Here is a 13,626-nt window from a genome sequence, read left to right as displayed (position 1 = left end):
TCAGAAATCTGCCTGTTTTTGCCTCCCAAGTGCTGGGATTAAAGGCACGGACCAAAGTATGGCAAATAATAGTAGTAGTAGTAATAGTAGTAGTAGAAGTAGTAGTAGAAGAAGGAGGAGGGGGAGGAGTTGGAGGAGGAGAAGGAGGAAGAGGAGAAGAAGAAGAAGAAGAAGAAGAAGAAGAAGAAGAAGAAGAAGAAGAAGAAGAGGAGGAGGAGGAGGAGGAGGAGGAGGAGGAGGAGGAGGAGGAGGAGGAGGAGGAGGAGGAGGAGGAAGAGGAAGAAGAGGAGGAAGAAGAAGAGGAGGAAGAGGAAGAGGAAGAGGAAGAAGAAGAAGAAGAAGAAGAAGAAGAAGAAGAAGAAGAAGAAGAAGAAGAAGAAGAAGAAGAAATAGTAATTTTTAAATAAGTCATCCTTAGAAAACTGAGGTCAACAGAGAGGAAGGAAAGTGAACCTCATCACACTCAGTCCACCCAGGAACATGTAGCAATCCTCACAGTCCTCTTCCTTTGGCTGTTGAGGCATGGGGAGAGAAATTGAAATATAACAAAGTACTTTAATTCAAAAAATATTGTTAGCACTTGAAGGCCTGCATCCACCTTTCATAAAACACCCAAAGGGCTATCAGCTGCAGGAAAGCACAGACCAACTTAATGCTGAGAAGCTCTGTGTGCTGAGCTACTATTCTCCCCAAACAAAGCAGCATGCGGGTTGAGGAGGAGACATGAAGAACTAAGCACACATACCACAGTCCTGCATGACTGTGCTTGCAGTCCAGATGAGATGGAAGAGGAAATGGGCAGGGCTTTTTCTCCCAAAGTGAGTGAGCAGTGAAAAACACAAGTCCATCAAAAAAGAAAAGAGCATGTCCTCTGCAGCTGATACCATTCTGTTGATGCCAAGCCTCTGGGGTCCAGGAGACCCTCTAGTCCTTAGACAAGGGTGCCCTCAAGTAAGACCCCAGGCCAGCAACCAGGCTTGTCTTGTTTGAAGGAGAATGCTAAAAATTAAAAACTTCCAATTAATAGTGCCTTATAGTTTTTCAAATATTTTTATAATTTCTGTTTATATATTTTTGTGTGTGCCTATTAGTATGTCTACATGCATGCAGGTGCACACAGAGACCAGAAGAGGGCACCAGAAACCCCGGAGCTTCAGTTACAGACAGTTGTGAACCACCAGATGGTTGCTAGAAACTGAACTGGGGGGACTGGAGAGATGGTTCTGTGGTTAAGACCACTGACTACTCTTCTGAAGGTCCTGAGTTCAAATCCCAGCAGCCACATAGTGGCTCACAACCATCTGTACTGAGATCTGACTCCCTCTTATGGTGTGTCTAAAGACAACTACAGTGTACTTACATATAATAAATAAATCTTTAACAAGAAAGAAAGAAACTGAACTGGGGCTCTCTCACTAGCTACCCCTATATTTATTTTATAGACTTCACAAATCACAAATTTGCATAAAATATGTTGTTTAAAGGCTCTGGGGATGGAGATATAGTAACGTTGACAGAATGCTTGCTTAGCATGCATGAAGACCTGGGTTTGATTCCCATCACGGCATAAAACCAGGCATGGTGATATATAGCTATGGTGCCAGCACCTTTGAGACAGAGGCAGAGGGATCAGAAACTCAAGATCATCAGCCATATATCAAGTTTAAGGCCAGTCTGGGCTACATGAGATACTGTCTCAAGAGTATTGCAGCCACTTCTAAGAAGTTATGCATAAATTCCTGACGTGCGTTTCCAGGGTTGCTAACTTTATCCCTGGTCCATTTTAATTTGTACTACCCTCATCTTCTTCCTCTAATTTATTTTTATGTTATTATAACTTTAATATTTTCCTTGTTTTCTGTATAAAATAAAGAGAAAATAAATTTAAATTCATAATAAATAAAAATATGAAAATAAAATGCACAGGCACAAGGGAAAAAATGAAAAAATAAAAACTGTAGAGAGAGCCGGGCGATGGTGCATGCCTTAACTCCCAGCACCTGGGAGGCAGAGACAGGAGGATCTCTGAATTCAAGATTAGCCTGGTCTACAGAGTGAATTCCAGGGCAGGTGGGGTTGCACAGAGAGCCCCATCTCAAAACAAACAAACAAACCAAGCAAACCAAAATACTAAAAACTTAATATTCTGGGCCTTCTTACTTGAAAGTCAGCTGCTTGTCACATGTCCCAGGATCCTCTGTGACATCCTTGTGTCACATCCTGAAATCGTTACTTATTTGCATAGCGACAGCTGAATCAGCAAGAAGGGGGAGATTGTGCCGTGTGTTCTGTCTGTTGAGGTAGGATTTCATAGTGAATTGTATTTTTATACTCTGTGTGAAAACTAATTTTTACTTGTAAAAGGGATTACCACAAATAAATAGCACCAAACCCCCTAAGTGTTTGAGCATTTTAGTTTCTTCCCAAGTGCTATGGATACGTCAGGAAAGAGAGCTACTTCTAGCCAGCAAAGAAGGTGTTTTCACTGTGTATCTGAACCAAAGGAAAAAGAAAACAAACGCAGGTGTAGTTTCCTAAATGAAACACGTCAATGTGCTGCTAATCATACATGAAGTCCCACAGAAATCCAGTGCTGCTGTCACGTTCCACAGCTGCTTTCCTTTACCTGTCTTTACTGCCCTGCTGTTTTCAATCAGGAGGACGTGGGCTGCGAGAAGCTGTACTTTGGCTTGGATGAGTACAGCAAGTCTCTGCAGTGGGGGATCACCAGCCCCCTCCTGAGATGCGATGAGACCTTTGAGAAGATGGTGAGCACCCTCTTGGAGAGGTAAGGAAGGGCTCCCCTTGGCTTTAGCTATATGTCAAAAATAATCAAATGTCTGTCTGTCCATGTCACAGTGAGTTTGGTGGTGCTCGTGCAAGGGACATGGAGAAGCCAAATAAAAATAGCTTTCTCAAGGTGGCCTTCTACTTCCACGGGTTTCAGATGGCCCTCCAAGAAGAACAAGGGCAGGGTGTCCTAGAGTGGAGGCCAGTGCCATTTGTCACACCCCAGATTGTCTCCTGGGCAGCCTCACTGCAGAGGGGAATCTGTGTGTTGAAGGCCACTGCCCTGACCTTTAGCCAGTCTCCAGACATTATACCTCAGGCTTTGCTCCTCTTCACCTGCTCGCTGTGGGCAAATACCCTTAGACAGGCCCTACAAGGTAAACTTTGGAAACTGTGGCTACATATGGAACATAGTTAAGGAATGAAAAGCATTTGAACGTGTTGTCTCCTTGGGACCCATCCTGTGGTCCTGACCTTCAAGGCTGAGAATTTTATTTCTTTTATTTTAGGGATAATTCTCCTAAGATGTCAGCCTTCCTTCATTCCTCAGTTCCAGGAATGTTTTATGTTTGTTTTCTCAGAGCCTGATTGATAGACTCAAAAGAAGGGTAACATCCCTTGTGACCATCCCAGATGGGCAGTGAGGTAACTTAGACTTTCTGGTAGCTCTAGTTTCTTAATATTGAACCTGGTCGGGTAGAGTCAGCCCCATTGTCTTGAAAATGTTTTAAGAAAAGAGAAATAAAAATAAAGACAAGTGGATATGCCCAGGCTAGCAAGATACTGCTGTGTCAGGGAAAGGAGCAGGCTCAGAATCAACACTCACAGCTGTTAGCCTTCAGTGACAGACACCACCCCTGTGTCATTAACCGTCACCTGATGCCCTCCTGGAGGTACCTTTTTACTTTCCTACCCAGTTCCTTCCCCTGCTTAGAACTTGTCTTTCAACCCAGTACCTTAAGCGCGCAATGGCTTGTATTTTAAAAGATGGCTCCATCAACTTCCATTAACGATTATGTAATACAAAACTACAATTATAGTTTAATGCAAACAGATGGGGGAAATTTCATCATTAAGTCATAATTTTGTCAAAGTATGGAGTGTAAATGTCTGTGTTTTGAAGTTAATCTTTGGCTTTAAAAAAAAGAAAAACATTGCCAGTAAAGTAACTCTAAGCTTTAAATATAGCCCATCTGTGGTCTCTTCCCCTTCAGCATTCTGCCCAAGCTAATATCTATGACTTATCGAATGGCTGACAGCACTAGCCCAGGACTAGCCCAATTGTGGCTTTCTGTGCTTTTCTCAACCTAGTAAACCCTGCAGTACAAGAAGACACGGCAGAGACCTGAATACAGTCCAGACCAGTCTGTCTCCAGCCAGTGATGAGAACAAGTAGCTGAATTTCTCTCAGTCCCCACAGTCATTCCAGTGAAAGGTGGAGATGCTAGAGTATTGGCCACTTTTGGTACATTCCCTCTGAAACTCTTCAAAGCCAGACTCCTCAGTGCTCTGCCAGGCTCAGCACCTCAGCCAAACCCTGTACAGCCCTGTCTTGCCAGTGCCTGCTTTCTCAGCAGCCAGTGTGACCTGTGCCCTTTGGTCATCAAGTCTCCCTTCCAGAGGAAGAGCACCAAAATGACATCTATTTCCTACCTTGCCTGAACAGCCAGCATGACCAGTGTGACGCTGCCACCTGGCAGTCTAGATAAGGGAAAAGAGTAATGCTCAGATTCCAAGGCTCCCTTAATCAAAGTCTCTGGTCAGAATGGCTAAGGTCAAAAACTCAGGAGACAGCAGGTGCTGGCAAGGATATGGAGAAAGAGGAACACTCCTCCACTGCTAGTGGGATTTGTAAGATGGTGCAACCATTTTGGAAATCAGTCTGGAGGTTCCTCAGAAAACTGGGCATGGCACTTCCGGAGGACCTGCTATACCACTCCTGGGCATATACCCAGAGGATTCCCCAGCATGTAATAAGGACACATGCTCCACTATGTTCATAGCAGCCCTATTTGTAGTAGCCAGAAGCTGGAAAGAACCCAGGTGTCCCTCAACGGAGGAATGGATACAGAAAATGTGGTATATTTACATAATGGAGTACTATTCAGCCATTAGAAACAATGAATTCATGAAATTCGTAGACAAATGGATGGAGCTGGAGAACATCATACTAAGTGAGGTAACCCAGTCTCAAAAGATCAATCATGGTATGCACTCACTGATAAGTGTATATTAACCTAGAAACTTGGAATACCCAAGAAATAATCCACATATTAAATGATGTCCAAAAAGAACAGAGGAGTGGTCCCTGGTTCTAGAAAGACTCAATGCAACAGTATAGGGGAATACCAGAACAGGGAAGTGGGAAGGAGTAGATGGAGGAACAGGGGGAGGGAAGAGGGCCTATGGGACTTGCGGGGAGTGGGGACCCAGAAAGGGGGAAATCATTTGAAATGTAAATAAAGAATACATTGAATAAAAAATAAATAAATAAATAAATAAATAAATAAATAAATAAATAAATAGTTTCGCCACTAGGGGGTGCTCTTTCTCCAGTAGCTCCAATTTCCCCCCCTATAGCAACTCACTTTTTTTTTTTGTTTTTTTTTTTTTTTGTTTTGTTTTGGAATTGTTTGTTTTGTTTTGTTTTCTGAGACAGGGTTTCTCTGTGTAGCTCTGGCTGTCCTGGAACTCTCTCTGTAGACTAGGCAGGCCTTGAACTCACAGAGATTCACCTTCCTTGCTGGGATTTAAGGCATGTACCACCACTGCTCCACTTACCAACTCACATTTTTATGGTTCTGCTACTCATAGAGCTCAAATTAGCAATAATTCATGTGGTTAATTTTATTTTTTAATAGCATCCTTAAACTGGAATGTGCACATTATGTAGCCCAGACGGAGCTTAACTTCTCGAACCTCCTGCCTCTGGCTTACGCGTTCTAGAGTTACAGGCATGTTCTAGCACTCCAACTACAGCCATCTTTTCTTTTTCTTTCTTTTCTTTTTTATGTCTGAGACACAAAGAATAATGACAGCAGTGTCTCAGTTTACTGTAGTCAGATATCAGAGAGCTGAAGTGGCATGCTTCCTGCAGCAGCATGAGGGACTGTGACTCGTTCACAGTTAACCTGTCTCAGTATTTAATGAGCATCTGGACATGCATTACAGGTAAAGTCACTTCTAGTAATGTAGGATCCAAAGTTATTCTGTACATTAGCCCCTTCCTGCTGCTTTCCATTTGCATTTTACTGCGCATGCGTTGCTGTTCCGGTGCTAACTCCCTGTGTTCTGTCGTAGGTACCCCCGGCTGCACAGCATGGTTGTGCGCTGCTACCTTCTCATCCAGCAGTACTCAGAGGCCTTGATGGCTCTCACCACCATGGCGTCACTCCGAGATCACAGCACACCAGAAACGCTTAGCATTATGGATGACCTTATCACCTCCCCAGGAAAAACCAAAAGTGGGAGAGGACACATGCTCATCATCAGAGTGCCTTCTGTGCAGCTAGCAATGCTGGCCAAGGAGCGACTGCAGGAGGTGCGAGACAAGCTGGGTCTGCAGTATCGCTTTGAGATCATCCTGGGAAACCCCGCCTCTGAACTCACTGTCGCAACTCACTTTGTGACACGATTAAAGGTTAGCAAAGGGGCATACCATTTGTTTCTGTTTTCTAGGACTCTTGGGTAGATGGATCACCCAGATGGCTAAGTTTTGCACATGTATGACTTTGACCTCCCTAACCAGGCTAAGGCTAAACTAAAGTGACAGCAGTTTCTAAAGATCTCATCAAATCCCTTTTCCTATGCATTTGCAGTTGGTCTCCATGCTCTCTAAACACAGGTGCAAAAACTGAGATGACTGGTTTGCCCCGTTATTCTTGACCTTGGTGGAGATGACTCTGACCCACCACCATATGTTTTCTCAACCTCTCACTAATTCTTTTCTGTGTATGTAGCCTATGTGTCAGCTTGAGGCAGCACAGTAGGTTAAGTATTCCCCTTCATCTTAGCACTCCTCTAGAGCAACTTTCAGCTCCCTTGCACATGGATTCACAGCTTGCTTCTTTGTATATTCACCTTGACACTAAGCCCCCAGGCTTTGGTGGGGCTGACTGTATGTCCTATGGAGGGACCTAGCCAGAGCCAGGTCCTCACTGGCTCTGTGTAGCCAGGGACTGACTACCTGTCCCTATACCTCCTGTTAGGCTCAAATCAACTATCCTAAGTCCTTGCCTTATGCCCGGCCCAGGTTTTCCTTGAAGACTTTTACAATCACTTGTCCAAGCCACTAGAAAGCATTTAATCAAATGTTCACATACAGATGTGGGTGGGGCAGAGCTAGCTACTATATGTCTCAGTCAGACTGATATGGTGTCTACACTGCACATTAGGTACCAAGCTGAACTGAGTTATGAATAACCTAGTTTGGCCCTCACTGGCTGAAGTGAAAACACATGGTTCAGCTTGCTGCAGTTTCCTCTCTGCAAAATACAAGATTTGAGCCCATGTGATTTCCTCACGCTCTAACACCAGAAGAGGGCATTGGATCCCATTATAGATGGTTGTGAGCCACCATGAGGTTGCTGGGAATTGGACCTCTGGAAGAGCAGCCGGTGCTCATAACTACTGAGCCATCTCTCCAGTCCTAACTTGGAGATTTTTATTTACTATTCATAAATACCTTTGCAAGTATTAGGTTTTTCTGTTGTATTATCTGACCTAAAACCAAATAACCCAAAATACTTGATAAGCAGCTAGAACTGTCAAATTACTCCCAAACTGAAACTCACATTCAGTAGCAATTATAACAATTCTGTTTCAGAAATATGTTCACAGGTTATGGGCAAAGACTGGACTGTCTGATTGGACCTGCAGCTTTTCACCAGAGAGCTTCCTCCAAATGTGTGGAGGAAGGATTGAAGTCTGTGTGCTTAACATGAGCCTGGCTCCTGACATTGCTTCAGTGCAATGACCATTTGTCATTGGTGATTTTCTTGCTTTGGGAGGGTCATGGGGAGAGAATACAGCCTGAGTAACTGCATTTCTATTAGAGCTGATTGAGAAATGCAAACACTTATGGTTTTGCTGTCACTGAGGCAGCTTCTGTTGTCTAAAAACCAGTTGTGACAAGAAATCAGGTAGTCTTTCTTTCTACCTAGACTTCCTTGTGAGTATATGTGTGTTGTTAAGGTTTTAGTGATGAAGAAAAATAAAATTATGGTCAAAGGCCACATTATAGAAAATTTATATGGTGAAGAACAGTGCCCCCAAGCCCTCCTGAGAGTGGGTCACTGAGACATGGGCTTGAGGTAGTCTGAAAACACTAAGGAAGTAAGAATAGCCACACAGATAGCAGCACTCTGGAAAATCCACAACTGCTGCTGCGCTCCACTAGGACTGCAGAGTGTTCCTTGGGTCGGCCCTGACTCTCCATATTTAGCTCCTGACAGTCTTGGGTCATTTGTTTAGAAGGTCAGTATATGCTGGTAGTAGCACACACCTTTAATCCCAGCACTTGGGAGACAGAGGCAGGGAGGTCTCTGAGTTCAAGGCCAGCCTGGTCTATAGAGCAAGTTCCAGGACAGCCAGGACTATACAGAAAAATCCTGTCTGGAAAAAGAAAAAGAAAAGATGATTATATTTCAGTCGGTTGTAAAAGCCTGTCCCTTTGGGCCACTATCTAGAAAACACAATGAAGCTGTCCGTCCTGGACCTCTGAGTACCAGGATCATTTGTAGTGCTTAGGGAAGGGGACACCAGGTTGTGTGTGCACCCTGAGTGAGGACTGCTGTCTGAGGGTATGCCTTATGGGCTTCCTAGAGACTATTTCCCAAGGCAGTGAAAGCCCCTTCATTTATCTAAATAACTGCTAGATACCAGCTGCATAAGAGAGTCCCAGATTTTCAAAACCTCTGTTTCCCTGCAGTCTCTGCTCTCTTGTACTATCTGTGTGAGGGTGAGAATATACACTTCTGCTGGGATACTCGCCTAAGCAGGACTGCCTCTCGACAGGTGCCTCCTGGGTTACCTGTTCTTTAAACTCCTAGATGCCTTTCTACCCTCAGAAGGCATGTGGTACCTTTTTCTTCAGTCTTGGGTAAAATGCAACACTGCTCCCATTATATAACCTCATCCTTATATTTAACCCTCTTTATCCTATTATACATGGTGGTTAATCAGTCAGAGATGACAGATTTTAAAATGTAACCTTGGGCAGACTAAATTTTTAACCTTAAATAAATCAGTCACTTTGCTCAACAAGTGTATGCAGCTTCTGTACAGTTGCCTTGGGTAGTGAACCCAGTATTGAACCAAAACTAATTTGTTGTCCAGTCCTTTGTGTTGACTTAAGTGCCTTGGAAAAAATACTTCTGAGGCTAGAGTCAATCCACGGATGTCACTATCATTCATCACAAGGAGCAGGTTGACGGGAAAGCATGGCACAGTGGGCTGACTGGTTGCTATTGGTCAGGAGTGGGATGTGCTTCACACTCAGTGGAAAACTTCCTCTAGTGGTAAGACATCTTATCAGTTACCCTATTGCTATCCCAGCCTCTTTACCCTTGGTGGGATCACAATTTAATGGTGGATTCCAGACTCTAAAATACTTTGAGGAGAATTCCTGTTGTCAAGAGAAGAGCATAAACACAGTGTAAAGACCATTGAGTAAAATTACTCCTGTTCCAGATTGTCTACTCTGAGTGGGGCAATTCATTGTTCCTCTTTAGTGCAAAGGATGGAACTGTTGTCCTTCTGAAGAAGGTGTTTCTTTAGAGGCAGGGTCTCAAGGAGCTGAGGCTGGTCCTAATTTACTATGTAGCTGAGCATGACCTTGAAGCCTAGTCACCTCCCTCCTCCTTCTCCTCGTCCTCCTCCTCTTCCTCCTCCTCCTCCTCCTCATGAATACCACCATTACAGGCATATGCTGCCATGCCAGGGTTCCACAGTGCGTGTGATGTGGATACAGGTGCCCACAGAGGCCAGAAGAGGAATCAGATCTCCCTGGAGTTAGAGTTCCAGGTTTGTGAGCTGCCTGACATGGGTACAGGGAGGTGCACCCAACTCCTCAGTGTTCTTTAACTGCTGGGCCCTCATTCTAACCTGAGAATGTATTTTTTTTAATATTTCTAGGTTGATTTTCTTTTTTTAATTAAAATTCCATACAAACTGTTTGACTGTTCCCCCCCCCACTCTTCCCAGATCATCCCACTTCTTACCCACCCAACTTTATGTTCTTTCTTTCTCTTTTAAAACAAAACCCACAATAATGAAAACCAGAACAGATAAGCAAAAGACCAATTAGACAAAAAAGTCCATGAAAGGGAGGGGGGTCCTGTTTTCTGTCAGCCAGCTACTCCTGGGCATGGAACTGACCTGTAGTGTGGTTGATACACCCAGTAACACTTCACTGAACTCAGAAATCCACTGTCTCTGTCACGTGAGTGCTAGGATTGAAGGGATGTGCCAACACACCCTAAACAACAGCTTCTTCATCCTTGTTTGCTGAAGCATTATCAGAAGTGCCAGTTAGCGCTGCTGGAAAGCTGACATCAAGCCTATTTACATTCTATACACGTAATAAATAATAATCTTTGAAGCTCATCTACTTGAATTGGCCTATTTTCTTTCTGTTCTGAACTGGAAACATCTGGGTGCTGAGGATGTACCTTAGCTATTGGAGTGCCTGGCACACATGAAGTCCTCTATTTGATCCCCAGCACCACACAAAACCAGTTGTTGTGACACACAACTGTAATCTCAGCCCTTGGAGGTAGAGGCAGGAGAATCACATGTCCAGGTTTATCCTCAACCTCACATCAAGTTTAAGGCTAGCCTAGGGCATGCAAGTCTAAAACAAACATTTACAGATCATTCATCCTAGAACATCTTTCAAAAGTGGGTTTTCCTCATGCATTGAACAGTCATGTTTTCAAGACTGATGTCCAAGTTATTAAAGAATCTGCGTGGATAAGTGTTTGTGGTAGCCGGGCGGTGGTGGCGCATGCCTGTAATCCCAGCACTCTGGGAAGCAAAGGCAGGTGGATTTCTGAGTTCGAGGCCAGCCTGGTCTACAGAGTGAGTTCCAGGACATCCAGAGCTACACAGAAAAACCCTATCTGGAAAAAAACAAATCCAAAAAACCAAAAAAAAAAAAAAAAAGTGTTTGTGGTAATATGTAAAGAATGGGTGCTCTGTAGGTGCTCGGTGAAGTCAGGAGCATGGCGCCCCTCTTCAGTAAGGGCAGTTGGGTGTGCTTCTGATCAGTCGTTAGCAGACTTTGCTGGCCTCATGCCAACCATTGCTTGTCAGGTTGGGTGGGAAATTGAGCCTGCAGTTTTGTGTCTGGACAAGGTCTTCTACTTAGTTATATCCCCTAGTCCGCTTTTCCTTTTATTTTCATACATGTCTTATTAAGTTGCGCACAGGGTGGCCTTGAACTTGGAAGCTTCTCTTTCAGTCTCTTGAGTAACTAGGATTATAGACCTGCACCTCCAGGACAGTCAATAAAGGGACAAGGAGAAAAATTAACCACCAGAATTGGGGCTAGCCTCATTATTTGCTTGATTAAAATGTTTTGGGTGAATTTTAAAAGTCTTTCTCAAGTCCTTAACAACTGAAACTGGCCCTTCTCATCACCAAATCCCAAGAGTTTGTCCAAGCCAGCATGTGTAGCCAGTTTTACATCACCAATAGGATGATCTAGTGTGTTTTTCCAGCTTGTGGAGCTAAGGCTATTGAGATGAAAATTGAAGTCCGTGCTCTCATAGTCCACGCTTTGAAAGTAGCAAATGCAGAGGAGAGTGGGTGCACATGTCTGGGATCCAGCATTTAGGAGATGGAGACAACAAGATAAGGGGTTCAAAGTCATCCTCAACTACATAGGAGATGTGAAACTAGCCTGGGCTACATGAAACCCCATCTCGAAGATCAAAACCCTATCACAAGACTAAAAGTAAGCATTCCAATACGAATGGTTTACACAATAAGAATCATTAGGTAGCATGGTGTGTAAGCCTGTAACTGGAAACCTTTATAAAATATACAAATTTGAATGAGGAGTTTTGATGATTTCTTCTGTATCTCTTCTACAGATCTGGAGAGGGAACGATCAGGAAGAGTGGATCCCTCGGACATACCAAGACTTGGAAGGTCTGCCCTGCATAGTGATATTAACTGGCAAAGACCCTCTTGGAGAAACTTTTCCCAGGTAAGATGTGAATCACTGGTTCTGCACCTCCTTGGGTCCAAAGGCTGAACTGCTGATTGATTGATGAACCAGTTTCAGTTGTCTGGCAGCAATTGTTTCATGCAGTGACAAAAAGAAACAGAGCCTCATTCATTTTCTTTCGGATTTCCAGAACCACCAGTTTTGGAATGGGGCTGAGACAGAGTAAAAGTGGTTATACCCCAGATCAAAGCAGCCAGAGAGGCTGAAGAGGAAAGGCAGGAAATAGACAGACAGACATGATAAATAGGCATTCAAATACACACACACACACACACACACACACACACACACACACACACACACACGCTAGATGGATGGATGGATAGACAGATAGATGATAGATAGATAGATAGATAGATAGATAGATAGATAGATAGATAGATAGATAAAGTTTAAAGCACTTTGTCTTTGTTAATGTGATGTTCCAAACTCTGGAGGACCTAGAGGCTATAGACTGGAAGGCAATAGCAATAAAAGCATCAACTATTCACTGTGTGTGTCGGCCACACTAAGTGCTGTGCGTCTTCCCTTGCACAATTGTATAAGCCAGCCTTTTATAATATCCTTTGGCTTTTGCTTTTTAGTGACACTGGAGCTGTAACCCAGGGCCTCATACATGCTACACACATCTTCTGTCATTGAACTCTAGCTCTAGTCCCCTGTCCTCTCTATTTTATACTTCAGGGACACAGGGGAAGTGAAGCACAGGGAAATATGGCTAGGTGGGAGGTGATGGAGCTGAGATTTAGAGCATTAATACTGAAACCTGTGGATCACAGAACCTTCAGGCATGCTTAAAAGTATTCTGTGTTGGAGGGACGTACCACCAATATGGTTCATTCTGTATAGGTCCTTAAAGTACTGTGACCTGCGATTAATCGACTCAAGCTATTTAACTCGAACGGCCTTGGAGCAGGAGGTGGGCCTGGCATGCTGCTATGTGTCAAAAGAGGTCATCCGGGGACCTGCTGCTGCCCTGGACCTCAGTGGAAAGGAGGCTGAGAGGGTCCCTGCCAGTGAGAATGATTCCGAGGAGCTGCTCATCGATTTGGAAAGGCCACAGAGCAACAGCAGTGCTGTCACAGGAACCTCAGGTCAGAACTCTTCTCCAAAAGGTAGAGCCAGGTCTCCAAGCAGTGGCAGAGATCTCTTCTCCAGACTTCAGCTGATCAGAGGGTACTTGCAAAGCAGGGAAGCTGAATGGGTAGAGCTTTCTCTGGGTTTAACTGTGAGCTTAGTGACAGCAAAAACCATACATAATCAGCTTGCCTCACAGCCTGCTCCATGATGCCTCCCCATCTCTTTCCAGTTACTCCAGAGCTCACATTTTCATGAATACCTGTTCTCAGTCTACAGATGGAAGCTCTAAGTTTGTATTTGGTTTGCTTCGTGTCTGGCACAAATGTTTGGATGAATGGATGGGTGGATGATGGATGGATGACTAGTTATCTTAAGTACTTGTCAAATATTTCTATATTGTAGGTTTTTTCAGGCTTTGACAGCAGGGCCTGATATAAATTTTCTTTTTTATAAATTGTAATACAGCAAATGTGACCTTATTTCTGATTTTTTAACTATGAAAATAATAAAGCTTAATATAGAAA

The 13,626-nt window shown here is 43.8% G+C and overlaps 1 protein-coding gene across 1 annotated transcript in view; it reads left to right on the top strand.

Annotated features, from left to right (window-relative positions):
• The window catches only part of Greb1l (GREB1 like retinoic acid receptor coactivator), a 262,649-nt gene that overhangs the window by 225,489 nt on the left and 23,534 nt on the right, over positions 1-13,626 (top strand). Inside the window, exons 18-21 of the mRNA XM_052155730.1 lie at positions 2,658-2,788; positions 6,091-6,430; positions 11,886-12,001; positions 12,872-13,116. Of these exons, the coding sequence (XP_052011690.1) occupies positions 2,658-2,788; positions 6,091-6,430; positions 11,886-12,001; positions 12,872-13,116 (832 nt within the window). The remainder of the gene's footprint in view (positions 1-2,657; positions 2,789-6,090; positions 6,431-11,885; positions 12,002-12,871; positions 13,117-13,626) is intronic.

Source organism: Apodemus sylvaticus, chromosome 13 (genome assembly GCF_947179515.1).
Source record: "Apodemus sylvaticus chromosome 13, mApoSyl1.1, whole genome shotgun sequence".
In the NCBI taxonomy this organism is placed as follows: domain Eukaryota; kingdom Metazoa; phylum Chordata; class Mammalia; order Rodentia; family Muridae; genus Apodemus; species Apodemus sylvaticus.
This window is presented reverse-complemented; position numbering and strand designations above follow the sequence as displayed.